The sequence below is a fragment of the Phycodurus eques genome, chromosome 7 (assembly GCF_024500275.1).
Source record: "Phycodurus eques isolate BA_2022a chromosome 7, UOR_Pequ_1.1, whole genome shotgun sequence".
Classification (NCBI taxonomy): domain Eukaryota; kingdom Metazoa; phylum Chordata; class Actinopteri; order Syngnathiformes; family Syngnathidae; genus Phycodurus; species Phycodurus eques.
Window position 1 is genome coordinate 15,826,517 of NC_084531.1, and position 27,608 is coordinate 15,854,124.

Sequence of the window (27,608 nt, forward strand, 5' to 3'; positions counted from 1 at the left end):
GCAAATGCCACAATATGACATGCGTAGCCTTGACGGTGTGTTTGAAACGCAGTTGATATTGAGATACATTCAAAGCAAAATCAAATGCACCTGTACGACATTTTCTGTAGACCAGATCGGCCAACGACTCGTCTTTCATGCACTTAAATGATTATTGATGTTTTTTTCTGGCCATACAAAGACAAAATGTGAACCATAGGTGAGATGTAAAGGGATTCTCATATGATGGACGGCTGGGTGGGGGGGAGATACAGCTGCAGATGCTGATAAGATTACAGCGTGCGAGGCTCAAACACACGACCGGGGTGCACTGACGGCACCCTGCATCCTGTCCTCAATGTCACCCATCAGAGCCTATCTGATGAGAAATGCCTGTCCACAAATAATCACACACACGCACATCTGGTAGAGGGGCACAGCGGTGGTAGTGGTGGTGGGGAGGTGTACAGTACCTTGCGTGTTGACTGGGTTGGTGGTGGGAGTGGGAATAGTAGTGGGAGCATCTAGACGAAAAGAGTAAAGAAAAACAAAAAATAAAGAACACATATAAGAAATAAGACAAGCGTAAAGAGGACAGAGGCCATCGACGACAAGAGGCTATTCAAACTGACATGGTTTTTTTGGGGAGGTTCAGGTGTGAGTTCATCACAGAGGGACCAAAGTTCATGCGAAAAGCTAGTTGGTGAAAATAATACAAGATAGAAGGATGCTATGTTTATAAAGAGAATAATATTCAGGGAACTAATCAAAATCATATTCATCCCTTTTGGTCATACTTGAAATATGAGTTGAATTTGTTCCATGACCACGCTTGTACCTCAAAGCACCTGCATCTCAAATCATCTTTCGATACTGAAATGAATGCCAATGCCATTAATCCATGGCAGCATCCCCAAAAACCCAACAAAAAAAGCACCATCTTTTTCATAAGCAAAATAGCACTTGGACTTCATAAAAACATATAGTAATAACACAGTTAAATAGAATATAAATAATTAAATAGTTTGTGAATCATTGTTAATTCATTGTGGTTCCTTCTAGTGTGTGCGACTCAGCCAGCGGGGGCAGTATGATAGTCATGCAGACACAAATAAGGAAGAGTCTTACAACTACTATAAGTGACTCAGTAGGGTGCAGTAATATGAGTATTTGTTTTGCAGAGGATAAAGAATACATAACTGTGGGTACTGTTACATTGTCTGTTTACATGTGGCGCTGCATTGTTTGTTGTACAAAGCGTTATAGCACTGCTATACATATGCTATTCGTTAGCTCGTCGATGGTGTTTCCCATTAGGTGTTAGCATTAAGCTAGCAGACTTTAAAGCAAAGGTAGAGAGTTGTTTTCCAACAATGTCTTAAAGCAAAGTTACAGGGTTGTTTTCAAACTCCCGTGTAGTTGGACAGTAAACGTCAACTGAGAGGAACATTAAACAACTTGAAGACCTTTTTTGAAGAATTGCTCACTAATTCTATTTGCCAAACTGTCAAGTCAATGCAAAAAAAATGACAGAATGACAGCTCGGATTTCGAAACACTTCCTCTTAGCTCACCACTACACACATTAACTGCACGTGTGTGTTTTTCTTGTTTGTGATGCCAACACAACAGGTTACTTAATGTTGATAAAAGAGAGAAAATGGGATGAGAACAATTTAACCATAAATGCAAATTACAAATTTGACCAAGCAGATGCTAATATGAATACACTCCACACCACCTATTAATTCCAGCAGTACTAGGCCATACTGGGTGACAGTATGGCTATGCAGGCACCCCTCTCCATTATGTCAGATGGCTTTAAAGAAGGAGTAGTTTTACGTTTTATTATGTAGTGGTAACTTTCATTTTACACTTGTATGATTGTGAACATTGTTAAAAGATTACTTAAAACATTCCCTGAACAGGAAATAATTTTACGATGGCAACTGGAATTCATGACTTCGCCTTACATTTTTCTCAACTCCCCCAACTCAGACGTCAACCGGGTTCCACTGTAGCAGCACACAAAAAACATAATCATTCAATCCAGTCATTAAATTCCCGACACACAAACTCAACAAAAAGACATACAAATTACAATGTAAAACGTTCAAGACAAAGCATATATTACCGCTAATAACAATGGTGTCAACCTGAAAATCAATGCTAATTATCCAGTATTACCAGATTAGCTCCAACAACCATATGGGAGGGCAAGAAAACATGTTCCCTGACAACAATGGGGGATGTCGTGCTTTTCTCTGATATGCTCTGCAATATTTGCAGTCGTCAGCTAGCCTTACGCGAGACAAAAGTGGCACATAATGAGACGTTTTACAGTATAATGGATTTCAGTGTTGCTGAGAAAATGTACATTTCCTCCAAAGTTTGATGTTCAAGCTGTACCGTTTGTGTAGTAGTGTAAATGAGTGCTGATGGGAATGCCATAAAACATGGCAGAAACAACATTTGTACTGCTAGTGACATTATAAAATGGATTAGATAACATTTAGCATGTCACTAATAGTACTAGTAGCGCACAGATGTCAACTAATTCAGTTTTTCCTCACTCGTAATATGTAGTCGTCCAACTAGTATGCCAAAGTTGCACTACTACTAGGCAGTCATACAAAGCAGTCTTGGAAGAAAAAAAAAAAAAAAAAAAGACTAGTAAGACTCGTTTTACTACTGTGCCCTAGTTATTTAACTAATGTGCTGAATTGTCTTATGAGTGAGGAAAAACCTTAAACGGGAGGAACACTTCATTAGGTACACTATGGCGTTACACTGGAGTTCCAAGTGCCCAATTCCAATTTAATGCCTTTATCGAGTTCTTTTTGCCTGTATATTTTCATACACATTTTATGTGGCACATTTCCAATATGAGTCGCTCACTGTGTTCGATAGCTATCTTAAGGTTGTACTAATAGGCCAAAAGTGGCAATGGTAGTGGAAAAATTTTCCTACGACATTTTTCCTATTAGTACAACTCAGACTCAGTTGTTTTACTAGTACACCCTAGTCATTCTACTAGTGCGCTGAATTGTCTTATTCGTGAGGATAAAGAACACACTAGTACATGGACCTTAAGCTGTGTATCAAGGAGATAGACAATAGGCTTTCCATCTGTCAACTCACAATGTACACAAAAAGTAAATTTCTTCCAGTAATGCAAATCACGCTGTTACATTACAACATGTCGTATTCCCTTGTCTTTCAAATGAACAATGCAAAATAACGAAAGGCTGCCATGTGGCGATATCACTATTTCCCATCATCTCGCCGGATAATTAAATCAAAGCGGCGATGAAACCACAGTGGTGATCCCAATCGGGGAATGCCTCCGTCGCCACGCTAACTGGCAAACATCATCACGGGAAAGAGACGGACGTCGGAGGGCGATTCAGGCAAGCGGTGGCGCCGACGGGGGCCGCAAAGTACCTCATCGGGAGGATATATGATGGGGTTGGGTGGGCAGAATAGTACGACTCCTTTCTGTGTGAGAGTCGCAGCGGGGGGAAATTGGCTGGCTTTCTCCCTGCGCTGTTACTGTCTGCATTCCATCAAAAGACAGCAGCAGGGGAGCGCACACTTTCAAACTAATTATAAAACATCAAGGACAGTGTAATGCTGCCGCTGGGGATGGAGTGCACGGTGGTGGCCGGCGGTGGGGAAGGTATCGGGATTGTGGTGAGATTCTCCTCTGACAGCATTTGAAGAGGAGGGTGGGCTCCATTTCGCTACCGGTGACCGAAGGCGGTCTGATAGCAGAAATGTCAGCGTGTGGAAAAAGGGGAAATTGGCCATTCATGGGTAGAGGGTCTTGACAAAGGAAGTGATAGGATGTGGCACATATAATATCAAGGCAAACAGCAATTCTCCCGGGGCAATTTTCCAGGCTGGATGACTTGGAGCCTGTGTATTATGAAGGCACGAGTATGAGTGTGTTTGTGGATGAGGCCAATTTTCCAAGCGCTAAGGAATCAGGTAAGATAGAATATGACCACCAAGTAAAAAAAAAAAACAACAACTGTGAAATGTGTTTACATGCAGCACTGCTTACACTTGTATATGTTTTCTTTTGGTGGTGTCAAACATATTTTTGTCACGAGCCATATTGTAGTTACGTTTTCCCTCAGAAGGACGCTATGACTGTGAAACTGTACAAATGTTTAAACTCATTCACTGCCAGCCTTCACAGTTAACGTGGATATTTGACTTCTAAAGCTGTCAATGGCAGTGAATGTGCTTTCATAATTCATCACTACTAATACTAATTCAAATCAGACAATGTTTGAAAAAGATAAACCAACTTTAAAATGTTGGTCATTAATAAAATATAGTTATTTATTGAATAAAGATTTTATTCTATTGTGTTTATTAGATCTGTTTATGCTGTGGTTAAAAAAACTAAGGCTGAATACAAGGAAAGAATACAAAAAAATCTAAACAACAATAACAAGGTATTATACATCATACTGTATGTATTTTGTCAGTTTTACTTGAATGTTTTCCCCAAAAATGTTTTCTTTATGATTTGGTCAAAAATAAATACATAAATAAATAAATAAATAAAGATTCAATGATTGATGGACGCTCATATAAACCGTTACTAATCTACCTACCTACCGACCTACCTTAAACCGAGTCCCACAGGGATCAGTTGTCAGACCCCTCACATTTGCGCAACAATGTAGTTTTAAACATTTTTCATTTTTAAAACATGTAAAATGCTTGTAGATGGCACACCTATGTATATAAAGCAGCCTTCCCCAACTGAGGTTTGGTTTAGTTACTATGTTGCCGACTCTATCCATCCCTTCAACCATCTATACATCACGTGTTGACAGTTTATCCACATCATGAAAATACTAACACCCTTGAGCGCTGTCTGCACATCCAACGTAAATATACAGTCAATCTTTGACTTTTGCTCCACGGAGGATTTACAGGTCAAAGAAGTCAGCGTCGGGATAAACAGTGAGCAGATGAAGGCAGCAAGGCTGTGAATTATAACAGCAGACAGAGGGAGGGAGGAAATATGCCTCTCTTCCTGGCTCTTCCTCCTCCTCTTGCAGAACAGCATGACAAACGCCCGAACACAATACAGCAGGACTTGATTTGATGGGGATTGAAAGTACATCGACACACACACGCATGCATGTACACAACCACACACACACACAAACACACACACACACACACCTGACTGGGTATCGCACAATGAAAGGTCATCACCTCTTATAAAAATAGAGTTGCCCAAAGGGGATGACACTCACGCGGCATCGGTAGCCAACACTGGGTAAGGCAATTACTTGCGTCCCCTAAAGGTTCATTTATGCTTCCAGTATGGAAGACAAATTGTAAAAATGCCTCTGCGCTTATAATTCCATGCATCTATTGCATGGAAACAAATGTTCACTGTAGCTATTAATCCAGAAGAAGGTGCCAATAAAAATGTTTTTCCCCCAAAGGGGCACCCACAAGTATGGTGTCAAACAAGGATTACTACCAAGACCGCTTATTTCAGCAAAACAATGTAAATTCTCTATCTGTCCGCTGTCCACCCATCCATCTGCCCTTCCTTCCTTCCTTCCTTCCTTCCTTCCTTCCTTCCTTCCTTCCTTCCATCCATCCATCCATCCATCCAATTAATTGGACAATTGGCTGCAAGATGACACTTAAAAATAAAAGACAACAAAAAGACATAAACGTAAAAAATGTCAAGTTTGACCAGAAATGATAATGAAACTAATGGCCGACATGCCAAGTGGCGTTTGCCAAAAAGGACACAATGCAGGACAAGGTTATCACACAAGGGCCAATCTGCAGTGCACAAACACACTAATTAAGCCGCTGCAGCGGGTGTGATTACTCTGGGACAACAAAGCCTCACTCGGACCACAACATGATTTGGGATGGCATTAAATCCTGCGCAAAAGAGGAGTGGGAGTCGCAGACATAATTATAAGCGGTTATGAGCACCTTTTCACCAATCTCCTGTGTCTCATTAGAACCCGACTGAAGCTGCAGCGCATCCGACGGCCGTGCGCACACGAGAGACATGCTGTTTAATGGAAATTGTTAAAATATGTGCAGAGAGTCGCTAATTGAAGAGAAAACAATAGGACGCAGATGCAGATCCTGGAGGTTAAAAAAAAAAAAAATATTTTCTGGACCAAGAACACCTGCTTCTAATGGCTTTTTAGTCACTGCAACAATGCTCGTTCATTAAGCTACAAGCAGTATTAAAGATTAAGTTAAAATATGACTCTTAAAATGAGGTATCCATAACAATTACAAGTTCAACAGTTATCTATAAATGATACATACATTATTTTGCAAACTAAAAATGATGAGAAATGCCACAGTAAAGACTTGAGGACTAATATACTATTTAATGGAACAAAGCATGGCTTAAAGCGCATTTAAATATGCCCCGTGGTTCTTAAAGACAATCTTGGTAATGACCAAGGCTGCAAGGATTAATCAAATAACTCGAACAATTTCATTTAAAAAATAAATTAAAAAAAGCAAAATCTCTGATTCTCACATCTCAGTCAACAGGTTAGCCAGTTAAAATGCAGCCAACTCTACACACTTATTAACTGACGCCTATGTCACTCACCAGGCCAGGCCCCGCCTATCAAAGCCACACACACTCAAAGTCGTAGAACAGTAGAACGTTCGGAGAAGGACCCCAAGTGGACAGAAATAACACCTGCACCTCACTTGCATATGGTAATGCAAAATCTATTTTTATGTGATTACTCGATTGAGCAACAGAATAATTGGTAGAATACTCGATGCTAAAAAGCCGCAGCCCTAGTGGTGACATCCTAGCTTTTCATGTTAGAATATTTGTTTAAGTGTTGTTGCTTTCAGGGGAGTCACAACAGTGGGGAATGTGGGTGTTTCAAAACCCCAAATTTGAGCACCGTGTCACGAACTGAACACATACACACCAACTGCTTGTGCTCCCTGGTTTTAATCAAAACCGACTTTTCAATACTCTTTGAGAGCATATATGCTACACGTGAATGAAGAATTTGGTATACACCAGTATGTCATTTGTGTAGGAATCTTTACACTAACTGCAACGTTCAATGCGGACACCAAAAAAATATCTCGTGGCTTAATTCTCTGAAGGATTAACTTTTCAAACTGCATGAACCATTTCAGAGAGTAATTACCAGAAAACTGAATGCTTTTCACCTGAGAGTTTTGGATTAACGAGGTACTACTGTGTGTCGGCGCGCGCGTGTGTGTGTGCGTGTGCGTGGCTGTGTGTGTAGGGAGGGGTGTGAGATGTACCTTGTGCCCACCAAGGCTGTTCTCTCCCAGCACATTCACAAGAAAACAAAAAAACTGACAATAGAATTCACGCTGAACCATTGAGGTTATTTCCATAAAAACATCTGGAAAGTTTGGAAACTTTGGGTCCCTCCACGTCCAAGTCCTTCCCACACCATTTATCTGTCAGTGTTTCTTTTAGACATGCTCTACTTTCTTGGTCTGAAAAATAAACCAAAGACTCAAGGGTTTTTGGTTGTTGATGATTACATCGAACACTGTACTTTTACGGAATAATTTGTAAAATACACACCGGACTTGTGATGGAAACATACCAGGGCAGGTTGCAACACCAGATCAGGTAATGACGAACTTCGTATTCATTCATGATGAAGAGGGTCAATTTTGAACGTAAAGTTAACAATTGCATGTGATCAGATTGTTTCATATATAGTACGAGGGACAGCAGCTGCCGGCCGAGTCAGAAAACCTTGTGTCACACTCGAGATGACTCGCGGTGTTCCCCGGTTTTCATAACAGTAAGCAAACGCTGACATCTAACATTCGTTCAAGTGAGGCGAAGCGTATACTATTTTAGTTTTACGTAGGAACCTACACTGCTAGTTTTCCCGCAGTGTAGTTTTCCACTATTTCTTTCATCTGTCTCAGTTCTCGTATATTCATAAAATCATCCGCCTGCCCGTGTGATTTGTTCACTCATTTCCTGGAATCATGCGCCCACACAAAGCATCCCATGAACATGCTCAACTTTTTGGAATGTTTTCTTGTTGAGAGAGCATCACCCTACATATTCATCGGAAGTGTTTCAAATGTTTTGTTGTTGTTCATTCATTAGTCAGTGTAACTGTTCAATCGGCCACCATGAGACCAAAGAAAGTTCCAAGTTCCCTTTGATAACTAGACGAGAAACCATAAAGTTCAAGTTTTTATGAAAATGGCAGATTCTCCTTTCAAACAATAACCTCTCCTTCTTAAATATCCCTATTCGCTGTGTTTCATACACCAATTAAGGTAATGGTGATGTATAAGGTTCATTTATCCATTTAATTAGCCATTTATATTAATTTCACATTGTTTTCTATATGTCAAACTATGCTCCGATTGGCTGGCGACCAGTTCAGGATGTACCCCGCCTCTCGGCCGGAGTCAGCTGGGATAGGCTACAGCTCGCCCGCCCCCCTAATGAGGGTAAGGGGTACGGACAATGAGTAAATGAATGAATGAATGTTAAACTATAGTTATTCACGATCAAATGTATATATATATATATATATATATTTTGGTAATATTTTTGGAACAGATTAATTAGATTTACATTGTTTACATTTTATCAGGAAAACCAAAGTTCCAGTGTATTTTACTTAAATTGATTTACATTGATGACCATGAACAGGTTGAGCCCTACAGAAAATGTGAAACAAATACGAGACTAAAAGTGAAAATCTTTGAATACTACAAGCTCTAAATGCCTTCTCAAGGACAGTCGATGAATGACTCCTCTTCTTTAATTTTAAAGACACCCCTATGAGTTCTTCATAAGCATTACTCCTAAAAACCTGCCAGATATACAATTGGCGAGAAGGCCTAGTTGTGGGGGGAAAAAACCCTTTTCAATTATGTGAACAAATGCACATTTTCAACAGCTGTCATCATAATTTGCTCGCGGGCCAGATAAACAAAGCGTAGCATTGTTGCTTTTTGACAATGGCTGTCAAGTTGACTTAAATGAGGCGGCCGAGGGCAAATCAAAACAATATCACAGTTGTGAATGCTGCAATCAGATCTCTCATAAAAGCCAACAGAAGTCCCGTTCTCTACAACAGGATTTTCTTTTAAGGCCAAACAGCGCCTTCTCCAAACATCCCGCTGTGCGCCGTGCCCAAATCTATCTCCCTTTATATGCATATATTATTGCATGTTGAGGGATATATACTATGTACAGTGTGTGTGTGTGTGTATGTGTGTGTGTGTGTGTGTGTGTGTGTATATATATATATATATATATAGCGGCACGGTGGACGATATACGGTGGACGACTGGTTAGAGCGCCAGCCTCACAGTTCTGAGGAACCGGATTCAGTCCCCAGCCCCACCTGTGTGGAGTTTGCATGTTCTCCCCGTGCCTGCGTGGGTTTTCTCCGGGCACTCCGGTTTCCTCCCACATCCCAAAAACATGCCTTAATTGGAGACTCTAAATTGCCCGTAGGTGTGACTGTGAGTGCAAATGGTTGTTTGTTTGTATGTGCCCTGTGATTGGCTGGCAACCAGTTCAGGGTGTACCCCGCCTCCTGCCCGATGACAGCTGGGATAGGCTCCAGCACGCCCGCGACCCTAGTGAGGAGAAGCGGCTCAGAAAATGGATGGATGGATATATATATATATATATATATATATATATATATATATATATATATATATATATATATATATATATATATATATATATACATACACACACACAGACACACAGACATATATATATATATATATATATATATATATATATATATATATATATATATATATATATATATATATATATATATATATATATACATATATATATATATATATACACACATACACACACATACACACACACAGACACACTAATATATAGGGTCAGGGACTGGCCGCTCTGCCGCCCATTGTCAGCCCGACACCAGTTAGAGTAACCGCCGGAGGTCCGGCACGACAGCGTTACAGCCGTCAGCTTCACAGCTGCCGGCCGCATGTCGTGGGGCGAGGAGGAGGAAAAAAAATCCACCCAGGGGGACCGGTGCGCAACGCGCGGCTGTGGCCACTTATTGCGTACCCTTTGGCGGACACAGAAGCACGTTGAATTTCAAAGGAGGGCAAATTGTCGTGCCGACGCGGCTTATGGTGTCATTATGCCGGTTCAGAGGCTGCTTCTCTGCAGCCCGTAAGAGCGTATGCAATGTTAGTTTTCTTTCCTTGCTTAGGGGCCGTGAGAGAAGAAGGCACATATTTGATTGACAGCTGAAAGTTTTGGGGAGGCTGGGTTTTCAGAGTATACAGCAGCACACCCACATTGTCTGTAAATTGAAAGAATGTTTCAATTCTTGACCATTTTGAAGCCTGATTTCACAATCTTTGCGATTTTTTTCATTCATTCATTGTCCGGCCTGTTAAAGAAGACTCTTTTCTGTGAAATTTACCAGACATTTATTTTGGTTTGTTTTGTTTTACTTTACAGTGAACTGCTCAACTCATTTGAACTCTGTTGCTCAGCTAAGCAGCAGCACCGATGCACATCATCGCTCAGATGAATCGAATTGTGACGACTTATCGCATGTTGTAAATTAATTCCCTGCTAAAGATAACAGTGTTACAGTAGACTGTGACACGTGATCGCTTTGGTGCTGCTGTCTTTGTGATCAACAGAGATCTAATGAACTCAGCAAAACTAACTATTCAACAACCTTGTTTGAACAACAGCATCAATTAAGTGAGGTCATTACAGCTACTCCGTGTATTTTTCCTTATGGGAAAAGGAATGTCCAATCACTTCATTTTCCACCCCAAGAAACACAATATTCTCTAAAGCGAGCAAACACAACATGGACATTACCCACAACGACACTAAGATGTGATCATCATGCTCAATCTTAAACAAACCCAAGGCCATGTTAATTGCGTTTTGGTAGCTCTTATTACTGATACAAAACAAGTAGTGCCATCATGTCAGAATGTGGCCTCGGCGTATCATAAACAGAGCACACTGCCAGTACACACGTTATCTAACAACTGTAGAAGGCGTGAGCACAGAGAGAAACATCGAAGCCAAAAGCTCAATACCACAGTATTTATTTATGTTTTTTACACAGGGGGATACAATGTGCAGTGCCATCAACAAATGACTGTCATAACAATGACAGTAAAGAATGCTTTGTTGTTTATACAGCACAAGCATTGTGTTCATCAAAATACTTGTCACCAGCTGGTACAAAGCCATTTGACGTGTAATCCTTTATTTTTTCATTTGTAGAGCATTGTAGTGCCACAGCATCTTGAAACCAAAAACACCACAAACGAAACCCTAACCCCACAAATGTAACCCTAACCTCTTACCCATATACCCTAATGCCTAACCCAAACCGTTAATAGCAAACTAAACCCTAACACCTCATCCCAAACTCATGAACACCTAACTCTCACCATAATGACTAACCCCAATAACTTAACCCGAGCAACTCACCATCGAACGCTAACTCTGACTCCAGCTCTACAACTCTGAGACTAACACTTGCACCTCAAACCCTAACACCTAAAGCTACCAGCTAACCCTAAAACCTTATGGCCAACAACCCCAACCCCCAAAGGTTAACCCTCACACCTAAACCCCAAAACATAACCCTGACATCTAAATCTAAAGCTAAAAACTGAAGCCCAAACCCTAACTCCTGCGCCTAAACCCTACACCCTAACCCTAAAATATTACCCTAACCACTAACCCTAAACCACGAACCCCAATTCTGACTCCTGGCAGTAATCAAATCAATCCTAACCCCCAAACCTTAACGCTAACACTTAACCCAGAGAACCTGATTACTAACCTTAAAAACTAACCCCAAACTCCCACCCTAAGACTAAGACAAAAACCCCAAGTTAAACATCTACGCCCTGACCTGGGCCCATGCCAGTTCCATATTTCCAATTGTAATGTGGCGCCTCGCCCTTTGTACTAACCCTATCAAGAAGTAAATTCAGACGTAAAGTGAGAATAAAGATAATTAAGTCACCTGGTACCTATCTGAGTGGAACAACGGTAAATGGAAACTAGAGCAGAATATTACTGAGCCAAAGTTTTAAGATAGCTCTTATTAATTGGCTGATATAGACAAGGTATGTCAGAAAAGATATATTTCATACCCAAATTACAAACTACGAGTATATCACAGATGTGAAGAACAACCCCCCGACCTGGCTCCGTGTGATTTTTTTTTCTTCCTCATTCCCAAGCTTAAGTGGGTGCATTAAGGGGATTACTCCGAAGGGGAAAACGTAGTTTGGATCCGAAATATCTCTTTTGTGACACCATTTTTAGGACACAACTTGTCATAAAGCAAGTTGTACAATTGAGTTGCGATTCAATAATGCCCCTATAGACAGTCAGACAGTACTCTTAATCGGGTGTTCAATAGTGACGGAGACGTTCAGACGTAGTGCAACGAGACTCAGCGCCTACTCACCGTACACATAGAGGATGTAGTCGTCGTAGGCCTCGCCCACCACATTGAAGGCCATGCAGCGATACGTGCCATTGAAGGACTTGTTCAGGTTCTCGATATAGAGGTCCGAGCCGGTGACCACGGCGTGAGGCGGCACGTCCTCCTCCACTCTCAGCCAGTTGATCTGATGAGGACTGAAAAGAGGTGCACAGGAAGCTTAAATACAGGTCAACACTGAGATGGTCTCAGATGCGCCATTGCGGATTATACAGCTAGTAAACAACTCATTCATTCATCTTCCGTTCCGCTTATCCTCACTAGGGTCGCGGGCGTGCTGGAGCCTATCCCAGCTATCTTCGGGCGAGAGGGGGGGTACACCCTGAACTGGTCCCCAGCCAATCGCAGCGGTAAACAACTGTCATATTGAAACGGTGCCTTTGCCATTGTGGGGAGGAGGATCACTCTCAGCCGCTCCAGCATTGCCCTCGTACGTCATTGTGTGCTTTTTTGGTATTCAAGTGGATTTCATTTTTTGTTCTTCATAATTATAGCAACCTGGTTGTTCAAGTTAAGGGGTTTTCTGATTCTCAACCAATTATTCATGTTTACATTATTTGTTATGGGAAAATTATGTTCAATACCGTCTACAAACTTTTCAATTTACAAACCCCGTTCAAGTACCAGTTAAGTTTGTAAATCGAGGTTCCACTGTAAATCATGAATAACGATACAAAAAACTGTTGTCATAAAGCATAAATACTGGGATATTGTAGTAGTCTCCAATCGATATTTGACATTTGGGTATACTGTGCCATAAGTAAAAACAATATGAGACATGGTGATAAAGATATTTTGTCCCACCCCTCGTCTGGACTGTGCACGTGCACTCACCGTGGTTTTCCTCCCGCAATGCATGTCAGATCAAGATTGTCGCCCTCTCGAGTTAATCCTTCGGGATATGTCACCACAATCTTCACTTCAGGTTTATCTGAGAAATAAAAAAAAGGCCGTTATTGACTTGTATCGTATACTCCTAACATGGATGGCCCTTTTTACTGCCTCTCCTACCGGCAGCTAAAACTAAACTAAAATTATTATTGCACTTGAAACGTGGAGAGAGCAACTGAAGCACAAGAAAAAAATAGCTAGAAGTGAAACATGGTGCTGGATGAAAAGGACTATACAATGTGCACATTTGACATCTACTCAGCCTATAGTACCTTACAGCAAAATGATTTCTCTCCCCTTATCAGCGCGTGCCAAAGATTACCAAAATGTCAAGCACTTCCAGTGAAGCTTTCTGTTTTTCCTTGAAAGGTCAGATTAAAAAAGTGGACCAAAATGAATATTCTACACCGCCTGCAATGGTGTGACTTAACCTTTCTCGGTGCGCTATTGCAGTCCGATTTATCACTTAATCAGATAGCCATCTTTAGCTATCAACAGCGCCACCTATTAGCTGTTGAAGGGCATTTCTATAAATAGTGTTGTCTTTCAGTGAAAGGTTCAAGGTCAATCTGATTGGCCACTAACGATTTAACTAATGACTGTTAGAGAAGTCACTTTGGGTAAACAGTATTGACCTATTGGGCAGTTATGACTGGGTCTAATGCACTCTGCCTATATGGTGGAATCATGACCAAATCACTAAATATGCTCCCCTAAGGTAAAATACAACCCACTGAAGTTTTCCAAATTGGAAATAGAAATAATCTAATATGGTTTAAAAAATAATAATCATAAAAGCATGTACTATACATCTAAATTTTGTGAGGTTTTTCTTTTTGTCGGAAACACAAAGAATTTTTTGTTCGTTTTTGGAATAAAACCTTTGAGTTGTTTTGTACAATGTTTTTCATTGGACTGCGACAACATGAGCATTCTTAACTTTATGCAAGTGCAAAAATAAGTGAAAAGCCGATGTATTATTCCACAATATGTATTTTGTATTTACTACACAGTAGCGATTCATGTTTGTGTTGGCTCTCTAAAGGAATGAAAATCCGCTGACTGACATGCCCAATTTGTCTGCCTAGCAGCAGGTGCATTCTTCATGAAATCAACGTATACGCATTTTAAAAAGCATTTAAACATTGTACAATGTTTCGAAAACTCCCACATTCTGAGTTTTTCATTGGACAGTGACAATATTAAGAATTATAAGTTGAAAAAAATAATCACAAATAACAAAGGTGCAATGCATAAGTGAGTGAAGAATGTGCTTAGTGCATCTTACATTTTTAACATTCCTAAGTGATAAACAAGTCTTAATTTTTGTTCTTATTGTGCCGCAAAACAGCCACAAAAAAAAAAAATCTAATAAAAAGCAAAATGTTTTATCCTTAGATGTTTGTTAAGGTTTGTGTGTGTACAGTACACATATTTTCATATTATGGGAGACATTTGATTTCAGAAGTTCCAATGTGTAATTTTATAAGGTGACCTGTTGTAGTGCAGTACCTTCAGTATAGATCAAAAATTTTTATTGTACTGCAGTGTGTCATCATATAGTGGTAGTTTTAGATGCTCACATTGCACTTCCAGGTTCCTTTGAGCCAGCAGGTCGTTCGCGGCCGGGTGGTCGACAACACAGTCCACCGGCATGCCATCGTCCTCTTTGCTGACTAAGAATCGCACGCGGCTGGTGACGGTAAACATCTGGTCATACATCTCCTCCACCGTCGTTTCTCCTGAAAGAAGGGAGAAGGTTAACTGCAGTGGTGGGAAGTAAAAATACTTCCCACATCCTGTCCTGTCCTCCCTTTTTCAAAGTAAAAATAATTTGTGACTGTACTCATGTAATTTATTCAGGTATCTGTACATAAGAATTTATTTTACTGATGACTTTTTGTTTTTACTTCAGATATCGCCACTTTCTAATCTTTGCCAAAATAGTGTAGTGCCTTCAGTCAACCTCTAAGGATGACGACATGGCATACAAAAAAGTAACCTTTCATTAAAATGTTGAACCTTCAAGCTTGATTCTTGTTTGCCTGAGAAAAATGTCATACAGAAATATAATGTGTAATGTAATGTGACCAAATCATATCTTCTCATTTTAGACTCCTGTGCACGCCATAGGGCCAACTTGCATGTACTTGATCCTTCTGGCTCAGGATCTGCGGTGTGGGCCTCTGTGGATGCTAGGCCTGTCGCCCCCTCCTCCTCTTGGGTCGGGGTTTGTCCGTGTTGCCCTTCTACGGGTTTGGGGGGGATAATATATATATATATTATAATAATAATAATAATAATACATTTTATTTGTAGATGCATTTCAGGGCACTCAAGATGTATTTTCTCAGTTATTATCATTGGCTAATTTAGTATTGTTTGCAAATCCGTTCACAAAGTGAGCAAAGATAGCATGTCCAGTGATTTTGTTATTACAACCAATCGAAATAGGTATTGTTTATAACTGACAGTAAAAATTTATTTTTACTTTTGTACTGAAAGTCCCTGTCAAGTAAATTCATCGATTTTGCCAATACATGATACATGCTTGAAGATAATTGCTGAAAACATTTCAAGACTGCAGTATACAGTATTGAATTGTGGCGCTATTGCGATATAGCTGTTATAATATATGTAACTGAAATAGAACATATTTTTCACCATTTCTGTTTTCCAGATTTTTTGGGTGTGGCTAAAACACCCAGTAGGGTGTTTCAGTGATGTAGTTGGGTGCCCAACACTATTTAAGTATATTGACAAAACTATTTGATACATGGGCAGATTGCTGTGTTAAACTGTTAGCCCAGCTTTGAGTGGCTAACGTTAGGTTATGTTTGACTAATATATCTTGCTAAGGAAAACAAATGACCATTCTGCTGTAGACTGAGAAGAACAACTATGATTCTCAGGAAGGTCATTGTCTTCAAGCTCAGAAATGGATGCTGGCTCTGGTGGTTCAAACATGTAGAGGAACGTGCAGGCATAAGAAAGTTGCTAGACAAAGTAGCATCCATGATTCAGGTCGCAGTAGTGGTATTTGATTGACAGGTGACAGTTCAGGGGGGCGTGGTTTCAGCACATTCAGCGACATGGCCACAGTGTCTGAGGCAATAGCCTGGATTTTCACAATTTTGAAGTCTCATTTTATAATTTTTTTGTAGTCATTCAAATTTCTCTGTGGTGTGTCAAATTTAGAAGACATCATGTTTGCTTTACAGGGACTTGATATGTTCGATGCTTTTACTTAAGTCAAGGAGTTGAATCAGTACTTCTACTTTTTCGACACAACGATCTGTAATTCTACTTAAGTACAAGACTTCAACCGGCATTTACATTTGATTTTGTAGGTATGGAGGATTTAAATGTGCGATTCTTAAAGTAGCATTTGGGTCATATAAGTCTGATAATGACATCTCTTTACAGCGTTAGGGGAGAGCGCTGTTGTGGGTGCGGGGCCAGCCGGCAGTAATCTGCCCTCCACTCGGCCCTGCGGAGCTGTCAAAAGGGGCCTTCATTTGGCGAGCATTACAATGCCACGGGGGCAGCGCATTAGCCGCAGTGCTGAGTGTGACGCTTTACTCGCACTTAATGAAGTGGGGAAATAATTACGCCACCCCAATCTGACCTGCGGTGCTCTTCCATTTCAGCATGGTCACAAGGGGAGCCTCCGCTGGAATCGAAACTGTTGATGATGATGCCAACACACACTTACAGTATGGATGGATATTAACGTAACACACACCGGCCCACCGAAGACCTGCCCTGCACACCTGATGTACTGAGATTTGTAAATGGTCAGTGCGCTGAGGGCCATTAAAAATACAACATGTAATAACATAGAAATAAATGTACTTCTTCTGCTTCATTACAGAGTTCACGGTGAGGCATTTATTCATAGATCATTTTACACTTGAGACTATATGAGTCCCAGGATGCACATTTCATGGAAACAATGAGTCCCAGCCCTGGAACAATGAGTCTCTGCACGTATCATCACGGGTATACAGATACAGTAATCCTCTCCAATATCACGGTTCTTGCTTTGCGGTCCCGCTATATTGCAGATTTTTATTACAGTTGTTACTCTGTCTTTTATCCTGTTTCTACAATATGTTTGTGTTATCCATTGCTCTTACTCTCTCTCAATATATTCTGTACTTAGGCCTGCCATGACATCAAATCTTTGAGAACGATATATTTTCCCAAAAACCTTCATGATAAACGATAGTATCGTTAATGTTCTTTTAAGCCAGTGATATAATGATACTGGAGCATAATAAAGAATTGTACACATATTACAAATTCTGCCCTGGTAATCAAACATATGAGCACAACTGTGTAATGTTCTTTCATTTAATAAATAAAAGTAGGGCTGCATTTCACAATAAGAGCAAGTCAATAAAAAGAGAAAGATATACTTCTTCAAATAAAGTGCTTAATTTTTTGAAAAATACAGAAAGTTTGGATTTCTCCTTTTCTTTTCAAGATGCCAAATCTTGACACAACAGTGACGTCTCAAACACTTTTACATACTTTAACAAATCTTAACTGAACCGTTTTAGAGGTTGTGTTCGTTCAAAACCTTAGTTTTGTTTCATAATAGCGTTTCACAAATGCAATTTTAATAAGAGCTCCTAGTGGGAACGTCTCACTGAAAAGTGCATTCAAAAAGGACTCTGCCCGTTTGCCATTTGTTCCAGATGTTCTCTTCCTTTGTCGGTCATTTTCTGATCTTTTTCCGTCTTTAACTCAATTTCATACTCTCTCTCTCTCTCTCTCTCTCTCTCTCTCCTTATCTCTGTGGTCTGTGCGCAGTCAGTGATTTCAGTGATTACACTATGCAGATTTGAATGGCTGAAAAGGGTGGCGGAACTTGCATGTGATGGGTCGGTATGGTTCACCACGACCGTAAAGCGTGTAATATGTTGCACCGCTTAAAATAGAAGTACTCCATATGTATTTTGGTTATGGTGTGGGTCATTTTGGTACTGATTCTGGGTCCAGACGTGCGGTCCGCCAGTTAGTGACCTCTGTTTTAAACGATGTCGCCACAATCGAGCACAATTACAGCACATTGAATTTTAATATTTGTCTTGGCAAAACATACCTGACTGTGATAAGCCCCTTGTCTATCTGAAATGATGACAAACACAACACACACACAACACACAACATATACCACATTGACATGTTCATGGGATGATTTGAAAAAGGGTTGCTCTTGTATGCTGTGAAAATACTATCTTGTAACCCTAAAACATCTGGAATTCTGATCAATTTGAGGAATTTTGGGGGCAAAACATGCGATTATAGTGTAGAATGTTATGGAAAATACATTTTAAAAAACCTCATTAAAATTAGGACAAATATATTAAACTTATATGAATGAATATTATGCAAATAGTAGAATGTAACATATTTACCATTACCCCTTTGAAATTATGGAAAAGTATACTTAACTAACATATTAGGCTGATTTACTTTTTCTGTTAATTTTACTCGCCTATATCTGTCCACCTATAATATCATGATTTTCAGGGGAAAATAAGTTATTTTTACTGTAGCACGTTGAAAGAGGAACCTTATAAATGTACAGTATGTTATTACATTACTTATTGCAGCTCTGAATGAGGGCGTACCTTTTCTAGTATTTGTGCAGAAACAAAAACTCTGTATGGAGATTAGATTTTTCAAATACTGTATGAAAAAGTGGCAGGAACTTTTCTGAGATGAGTTTTGAAGACAAGGGTCAGAAAGTGTACTTATCAATGTTTAGGCTTGTCAATTATCAACGTCTTCCGCGCACAGATGGGAAAAAAAATAAAAAAATAAACAGCCTCGAATCAAACCATCTTGAATCTTAATGCGGACCCGATTTGAGTGTCGTGGCGCAGACGTCTAATCAAAACACACTTGTGAGCATCAACCACTGATCAATCCCAACGCAATCAAGCGTAACCTCTGCCAGGGTGACACTTGCCGCTGTCAAACGCTGTCTGAACAGAATATTGAATTAGGAAATCAGACGGCCTTTCAGATGACGTTCATGCAAAACAAGCTCAAAAGACGCACTCGTAAATATAACGTTGTGACACCAATCTTCCCAACAAACTGAAACTTCACTTAATATTTTAGTATATTTGCACTTGACAAAGTTTTCATGTTTTTAATATTGCAAAGTTTGAGCTACAGCTCAACATCTGACTCTACCAATACTATGCTTTTCAAACCAGATTTTATTTGTGGATAAGACAACGCTGGTAAGAACTCAAACATGTTTTTTGATTGTGTGGGGGAGGGAATCATCCTGACCCAAAAACTCCATTAATTGGGACAACAATAACACAGGTTATATTAAGACATCAACTCACAGGTTCTTCCAGGCGTTTAGACACTGTAAAGGCTTAGTATTGCTTTAGCTGCAGCCGATCCATATCCCAGCCAACCAGTCGCAGGGCTCGCCGTCCAAGCTGTCCATCCTATACCGAACCAATGGCAAACTCAACTAGAAGTGAACCGCTTGGTGGAAATGTGATTTTTATCCCAGTGTTTACATATAAACTAGGCACAATCAATTAATAGGTGACTTTTAAATTTTAACAAGGTGGGAGGATTGCCGTTTAAATGTTATGAACTCCTGTTGCCATAGCATGGATATACCTGTGATGTCATGTACTTGTTTAGACTACCAACTAGTTGCGCACTTCATTTTACCTCATTTGCCTCAAGACAATCAAAAATCATTCCCTCACTCAATCAACTGAATTCGTAACGCGCAATCATTTGATTGATTGTAATGGCCATCCCCAGTACAAACGGCTTCATTTATCTTGGCTGAATGCCATCTAGTCAGTCAGGCATTTTGAGGAGAGAAAATGCAGAGCGTTGTATTCAACATTTCATTGTAGCAAAGCTCAGGAAAAATAGTTGAATGTTGGCACATAAATCAAGAGAAAGATTCAGGAGTAATGTTAAGACACTGCCTTACTTTTCTCACTAATCACATCTGGGCACATATACATATCAAATGGTTCCTGGGGGACTGGTATGGGGTCGGGAGGATGTCGGTGTCGAACCGGGTTTCAGCACGAATGAGCTGTTACCGGAGGGCGGTAGGGGTTGGCTGGGGGGGGGGGGGTGTGGCATTGGGTCCTTGAGGTCCCCACCAGGTGGCCAGTTGTCAGAGCACCTCGGTGGGTCCGATGAACCGCCCTGGGTCCCTCAGTGTGGGACGTGTCCCGTCCACCGGGCTGCTCTCGGGTGGACCCCTGGGCCCGATCGCGCCCCTCGGTTGATTGGTTGGGGTCCTCAGCCTCGGCGGTGCAAGCACAGCAATTACAGGACACTTCTGTCAGTCTTTGTGCATGTAAAACAGTGTCAATTCACTTGCATGTGTCAGCAGGCACACACCCCTGGGACTCTTTCACTGGGTGTGGGGCCACTCACTTATTGCAACAAATAACTCATGAAAATGCGAATTGCTTGTGTATCCCCTCACTCATACTCTCGTCCTATAGACTTTTATAATTTACACAGTCAATCCCACCACACTTCAGTTGTACAGCCGGGTTCACGTCCCTTGTCCTGCATGCTTCTTTTTCTTTCATTGTCCTGTTCTATCTTGTCCTGTCCTTCCCTCACAGGGTGTAGCACTACAGCCCCATGCAACACTCATATTTAATGTTTCATTGTTGTAGATAATGTAATGACTTACTTTTCTCATCCTGTTTACAATTAGTGCTTTGTCATTTGTCTTCGTTTCTCTCTCCCCTCAAGAAACTTTGTTCTGTTCGACTGATCAACTTTATAAACTTTAATTATAATGCTAAGAAACCACAGCGGAAGCTTAAAAACTCCACTGTGACACAGTAAAACTGTTCCGGAATAAAAGGGATACAGATCCTCCATTCTGCTTGACCTAATAGCCGAACTTTTTTAATTTTATTTGTATTTTTTTCCGCTATTGATTTGGTTCACAGAGTACGAAGTGTTAATATTTTCCCAATGAGCTAAACACTGAGACAGTTTATGATTTCATCTTCTGCAGGCTGTTTCACTTAACCACCTGCAAATTATAAACATTATTCAGACAACAGAATCAATTCTGGAAAATACCAACAGCACACAAGCTAGTTTTCGCATTATTCAAATCATTCTGCTGCTGTAATTTATGTTAATTTTGCCACCTTGTGTGTTGATTCTCTCTCTCGGCCAAAACCTTCCAATGTCAATCCTGCCAGCTTGATTATTGATTGCAAAACCAATACCACTACGAATGCTTAAATTAGCCAGTAGATTTATTTGTCATGTCTACCCTGCCGAAACAGAACAAAATATATATGACTAATTAAAAACTGTATGATATGTCTATTTAATGTGTATCTAGTCTCAGTTCTTGAGCTATTCAAAGATTTTATTTGCGATAAGGAGCAATGAGAACATGATGCTGCTCGCTTTTAGCATTTCCATCATTAGGCGATACTCAAGACTATACACTTCCAGCGATAAGATATATTCACTATAATGTATTTCTAACATTATTACCAATGTGAGGGCAATATGATTTGCTCAAATTCTGATACGATTCACTCCACTTACGGTGCAGTAAGTGGAGTGTGTGTCAATCCATTTAGAACACACTAAAATTCACCTCAATTATGATACAATTCACTCAAGATTACTATTCGATAACATTCTTTCAAATTACAGTACAATTCATTCAAAGTAAGATTTGACACTTTTCTCCGCAATTACGATAAAATATAATTCATTCTAATTACGATAAGATGAAGTCCAAGTATGAGTCATCCATCCATCCATTTTCCGTACCGCTTATTCTCCGTAGTAGTATGATACTGATATAGCAATACTCCAATATTATCTTTTCTGATAACGCAATTAATTCCTATAAGAAAAGAGAGAAAATATTTTCAAAATGTATATTTACATTACAAGACATAATGATGAAAATGACAATTAGAAACAACAGGTCTATTGTTAATCATCCATCACTTTGCAATACCAGCCTTTATTTTAATTGCTTACCTATCTTTAAGGAAATGTGTAGTATCGACCATCAGTACTGGGGATTAATCCTTTTGTGGATGTGACAAGTATTCAATTGTTCTGACCATTGCATTGTACAGTACAGGTATGTCGCTCACTCACACACACAAGATGAATATCCTCCCCTTGCTGTGCAACAATCAAAAATTGATGACCCTTAAGTATAACTGAGTGGCAATATGTATTATTCCACACCCCTAGGTTACACCTCTGAGCAAAAGCCGAAGATGCGGAAATGAAGATGAAACGCACAAATTAGAATTCATAAAAACGGCTGTAAGTTTGCTGTGTATAGATTCTTTCAAGGCAACACAATAGATTTATGGTCGGGAATTTCCATCAGCATTCAACGTGTTTAACAGAGCCATGTGAAGAAATATTTTGGGAATTTTAAATCACACCGCAAGCTACAGAGGCCTATGATTTATGAGAAACATTCAGCAACATTAAGCTCTTAATGCGTGGCTTGATCACTGAATTCTTCTGCTGAGCAAGCAAAAATAAATAATAAACTAGAATGTTGCTCAGGGGAGCGAAAGCCCAAGCAAAGGCTGCAGAATCCTAAACATGTTTATCTGATGGTTTTCATGAAAAAGTCTTGGCTGATCACTGCCCCACTTAGCCCGAATACAATTGGACACCCAAAGGTTACAGCAACTATAGGCCACCACTCCACAAAGTTCAATGAAATTCAGTTGATTAGTTTCCGTTTAATTCTGCTAACAAATAAACAAACCAACATACATGAAAACAATACCTTTCACCCTCACGTTTTTATATTTAGACCTCATTGCAAAAAATATCCGAATTATGTTATAAAACATCAGAAGTTTATTGTCAGGAAATTAATATTTTTTTCCATAATTACAATTAAAAAAAATTTAAGCGTGAGAAGCTCGGTCATTCGGGAGGGGCTGAGACTCAACCCGCTGCTCCTCCTCCGCATTGAGAGGAGCCAGATGAGGTGGCTCGGGGATCTGATTAGGATGCCCCCTGGACGCCTCCCTGGAGAGGTGTTCCGGGCACGTCCCAGTGGTGGACGACCCAGGACACGCTGGAGAGACTGCGTCTCCCGGATGCCCTGGGAGCGCCTCGGTATCCTCTCCGGAAGAGATGGCCGAAGTGGCTGGGGAGAGTGAAGATTGGGCTCACCTGCTTTTGCTGCTGCCCCCATTAACCCAACTCCGGATAAGCGGAATAAAATGGATGGATGGATGGCTAACAATTTGATTTGTTTTGCAGCTTTTTTCCTTATACGATTTGTTCTATTTTTTGAGTTAAAATATTTGTGTATTTTTACGTATGAGTGTATTTTTTGGCAAAAATATGGATCTTGTCCTCACAAATTTCTTCTCTTAATATTATTTTTACTTACAACTGTAATTAAAACTTAATTTGCGCAGGATTATTTTAAGTTTAACTTTTAAGATTTAAAAATAGAACTTTATTCTTGTAATATTTCAAAACTTGGACTGTGGCCCTAATATTCCTTTGTAATTTTGTGCCTGGAAACTATATTATATTTAAAGACCCTTTGAAGTGAATTCAACGATTTGTTTCTAACTGCATTATACTGTACAGGTACATGTTTGAAGAGAATAAGAACTAGCTAGTAATCAATTGCGGCGATATAATGTTCAACTGATTTTCACGATCAGAATCAGAATCGCCTTTATTATATGTTACAAGATGCACAAGGAATTTGTCTCCAGACGTTGGAGCCACACTAGTATAACAACAAACAGTCACTATGACGAAATATATATTTAGGACATAAAAACCATGACTGTGAAGAGTCATTGAGCAATGAAGTGTACCACAAGTGTGGTGATACTGATATAATGGAAATTGTGCAAATGATGCAGTCCTCAAGCAATTTAAACACAGCAGTCATTCAATGACTGCTGTGTAGAACTGCCTCAACGGCTCCTGTGGCAGGCCGTGCTTCCTCAGAAGCCGCAGGAAGTACATCCTCTGCTGGGCCTTTTTGAGGATGGAGTTGATGTTTGTCTCCCACTTCAGGTCCTGAGAAACCAATTCCCAGGGACTTGAAGGTCTCAACAGTTGACACAGGGATAGCATGAGGGGCAGCTGTGGCGAAGGATGTTTCATGAAGTCCATGATCATCTCTACAGTCTTGAGCATGTTGACCTTCAGGTTGTGTTGGCTGCACCAAAGTGCAGCCGCTCCACTTCCTGTCGATACTCAGACTCGTCACCGTCTTTGGTGAGGCCAATGACTGTGGTGTCATCTGCAAACTTCAGAAACTTGACATTCAGGTGCACTGAGGTGTAGAGAAAGAAGAGCAGGGGAAAGAGGATGCATCCTTGAGGGGCCCCTGCAGTGATATTGCGTGTGGATGAGGTGGTGTCTCCCAGCCTCCTCTGCTGTGTCCTGCCAGTCAGAAAACTGTAAATCCACTGGCCGAAGGCAGGTGAGACATTGAGCTGGAGAAGCTTGAAGGAGAGGGGTTTGGGGATGATGGTGTTGAAAGGAGTGCTGAAGTTCACAAACAGGATCCTGGGGAAGGTCCCGACGCCGTTGAAGTGTTCCAGGATGAAGTGCAGTCCCAAGGTGACTGCATCATCTACAAACCTGTTTGCTCGATAGGCAAACTGCAGGGGGTCCAGCAGGGGTCCAGTGACACTCTTGAAGTGGTCCAGCACGAGGCGTTCAAAGGACTTCATGACCACAGATGTTTGGGCGACAGGTCTGTAGTCATTCAGTCCTGAAATTGAAGGTTTCTTGGGGACTGGAATGATGGTGGAGCGTTTGAGGCAGGATGGGACTTCATACAGTTCAAAAGATCTATTGAAGATCTGTGTGAAATCTGGACCGAGCTGGTCCGCGCAGACTTTCAAGCAGAAGGGGGACACACTGTCACTGTTGATATTTTGTTGTTTAAAGACCCGTTTCATGTCCTGTTCGAGAGTGGTCAATGCAGGAGGGGTGGTCAGAGGTGTGATGGCGGTCGCTGGTGCGGCTGGGTGGGTGTTGGGTGTGAAATTGTCCTTTTCAAATTTGCAGTAGAAGGTATTCAAGTCGTCAGCCAGTCCTTTATTGTTCTTTATCTTTACCATTTGAGTTTTCTTGATTTTTTTGGGGGGCGTGCCATCCCTAAAACGGCTGTGTATTACACATTTTGGAGTCCGGCATGAGTTACTCCTCCTCCACTATATAAGAACTTGAATCTCGTTCGCATCAGTGGTTATCCAGTGCAATTGCAACGTGACTGCACCCTGAAAATGCATCGGCTCCACAGATAGTCAGCTGGCATGGCTGCTTTAGAGTGCCTCGTTGTCGGCTGTGATTGCACGCACGTCAAGCAGAGAAAGGTGATATAGGGAAAAGGGGGGGATGTTTTTTTTTTTTTTAAACGTCCAAAAGTCCAACTTGACAGCCAGCATTTGGACTAGGGCTTCAGGCTGGCGTGGCCAGTTTAGAATGCCTCCTTGTCAGCCGTGAGTGCACGTCACAGAAAGAAGGCGGAAGAGCGAGCAAAAAAAATAAAAGGGCAAGGCACTTGACAAGTTCACAACCAGCATGTGGACTCGGGATATCTGCTGGTGTGGCCACTTTAGAGCACCTCGTTGTCAGCCGTGAGTGGATGTACATCACGGTGAGAGGGTGGAAGAAGAATTTGTTTTTAAAAGTCCGACATGACAGCCAGCATGTGGACAGGGGCTTCGTGCTGGTGTGACCACTTTAGAGCGTCTTATTGTCGTGGCGCGGAAAAGCCCTGCGACGACCTGTTGGGATATATTCCAGCCACCGGTGGATTTGAGCTGATATATTTTTGCACCTCAGACATGTAGTTATGTGTCGGCGAAGAAAGATGCTAGACGAAGTAGCATCCATTTTTCCAGGCTGTAGAAGTTGGATTTGATTGACAGTTGCATGGGGACGTGGTTTCAGTGCTTTCGCGGATACGCCCACAGCATTTGAGAGCAGAGACAATGGGTTGACTTCCACAATTCTGAAGCCTCATTTTATATACTTGGCGATTATTTTTAATAATTCAAATTTGGCAGGGTTGCTAACAGTACTCTTCTTTGTGGAGTGTCAAATTTAGAAGACATTTATTTTCACTTTACAGGGACTTAAATACTAACGTTGATTGGGAGGAGTGCATACTGTATACATCACAAATAAAATCCAAGAAGATGGGTAGGAGGGAGCGCATACTACACATCAATGTAATATAAAATGTGCAAGAAGAGAGGTGGGAGAGTGTGTATACGCTTCATATCATAAGATAAAAAACACTGAGAGAAGGGGTTGGTTGGAGTGCACATGCTACGTAAGCTACGAATCAAAGTAAAGAATTTGCTCCTCTGCTCCAACCATCCATCACCTACCATATATGTTCGAAACAGCACATATTTTTCTAAATACAGCCTCTTGTGGTAGGCAAGAGGACATAAAGTCAAGGTGAGACTTGGATTTGGACTTACCTGTCATTTCCTCATCTCCTTTCATCCATCTGATGGAGGCTGCTGGCTTGCTGCCGGCGGCCGTGCAGGTGAGCTCCGTCTCGTTGCCCTCGCTGACCACATCCTCGCGACTCTCGATGATTGGGCTTCCCGGCGCCACTGGTGCACAAAGTAATGGCCCCAGTTACAGAGACCCACACATTCATATATTGGACATTGATACATAGGGCGGGATCGTGAGAAAAGATGATGCAGTTTATGGCAGTTTATGAATGACGGATGCCAAGTAAACAAGCCAATGATGTTCAACTCGAGTCATGCGGTGAGTCAACGTCACTCACTGCATATTTCATAGTTGGATATCTGTGAATAAATTATTTTGTCATTAAAAGCCTTTTCTAAGTCTTGTTTGTGTTGTTTTATAGTTTGAGGTGTTACAAAAGTAAAACACATTAGCGTCAAAGTCACAGTTCTACTTAATGTTTAATTTCACAAAAAGCTCATTTTCGCCAAACTTTTTTTCTGATGGAAAAGGGAGGGTCTACTCTTTGTTTTGGTAGGTTTAATGCTTATATTGTCCCAGACAATATACTGTGGGTGTTGAAAGATCACTCGAAAAGTTCAAAAACGGCTAGCAATATGGGAGCTCTGCTTTGACAACAGCTGGCAGT

General features: G+C 40.8%; 1 protein-coding gene across 4 annotated transcripts in view; it reads right to left on the bottom strand.

The window, feature by feature from the left end:
* The window catches only part of cadm1b (cell adhesion molecule 1b), a 254,336-nt gene that overhangs the window by 18,749 nt on the left and 207,979 nt on the right, over positions 1 to 27,608 (bottom strand). For 3 of the 4 annotated variants that reach the window (XM_061681795.1, XM_061681793.1, XM_061681796.1), the window contains 5 exons: positions 26,959 to 27,096; positions 15,019 to 15,177; positions 13,379 to 13,475; positions 12,509 to 12,681; positions 453 to 503 (listed from right to left, as the gene is read on the bottom strand). In XM_061681795.1, the coding sequence (XP_061537779.1) occupies positions 453 to 503; positions 12,509 to 12,681; positions 13,379 to 13,475; positions 15,019 to 15,177; positions 26,959 to 27,096 (618 nt within the window). The remainder of the gene's footprint in view (positions 1 to 452; positions 504 to 12,508; positions 12,682 to 13,378; positions 13,476 to 15,018; positions 15,178 to 26,958; positions 27,097 to 27,608) is intronic. The other variant, XM_061681797.1, reaches the window with a different exon arrangement.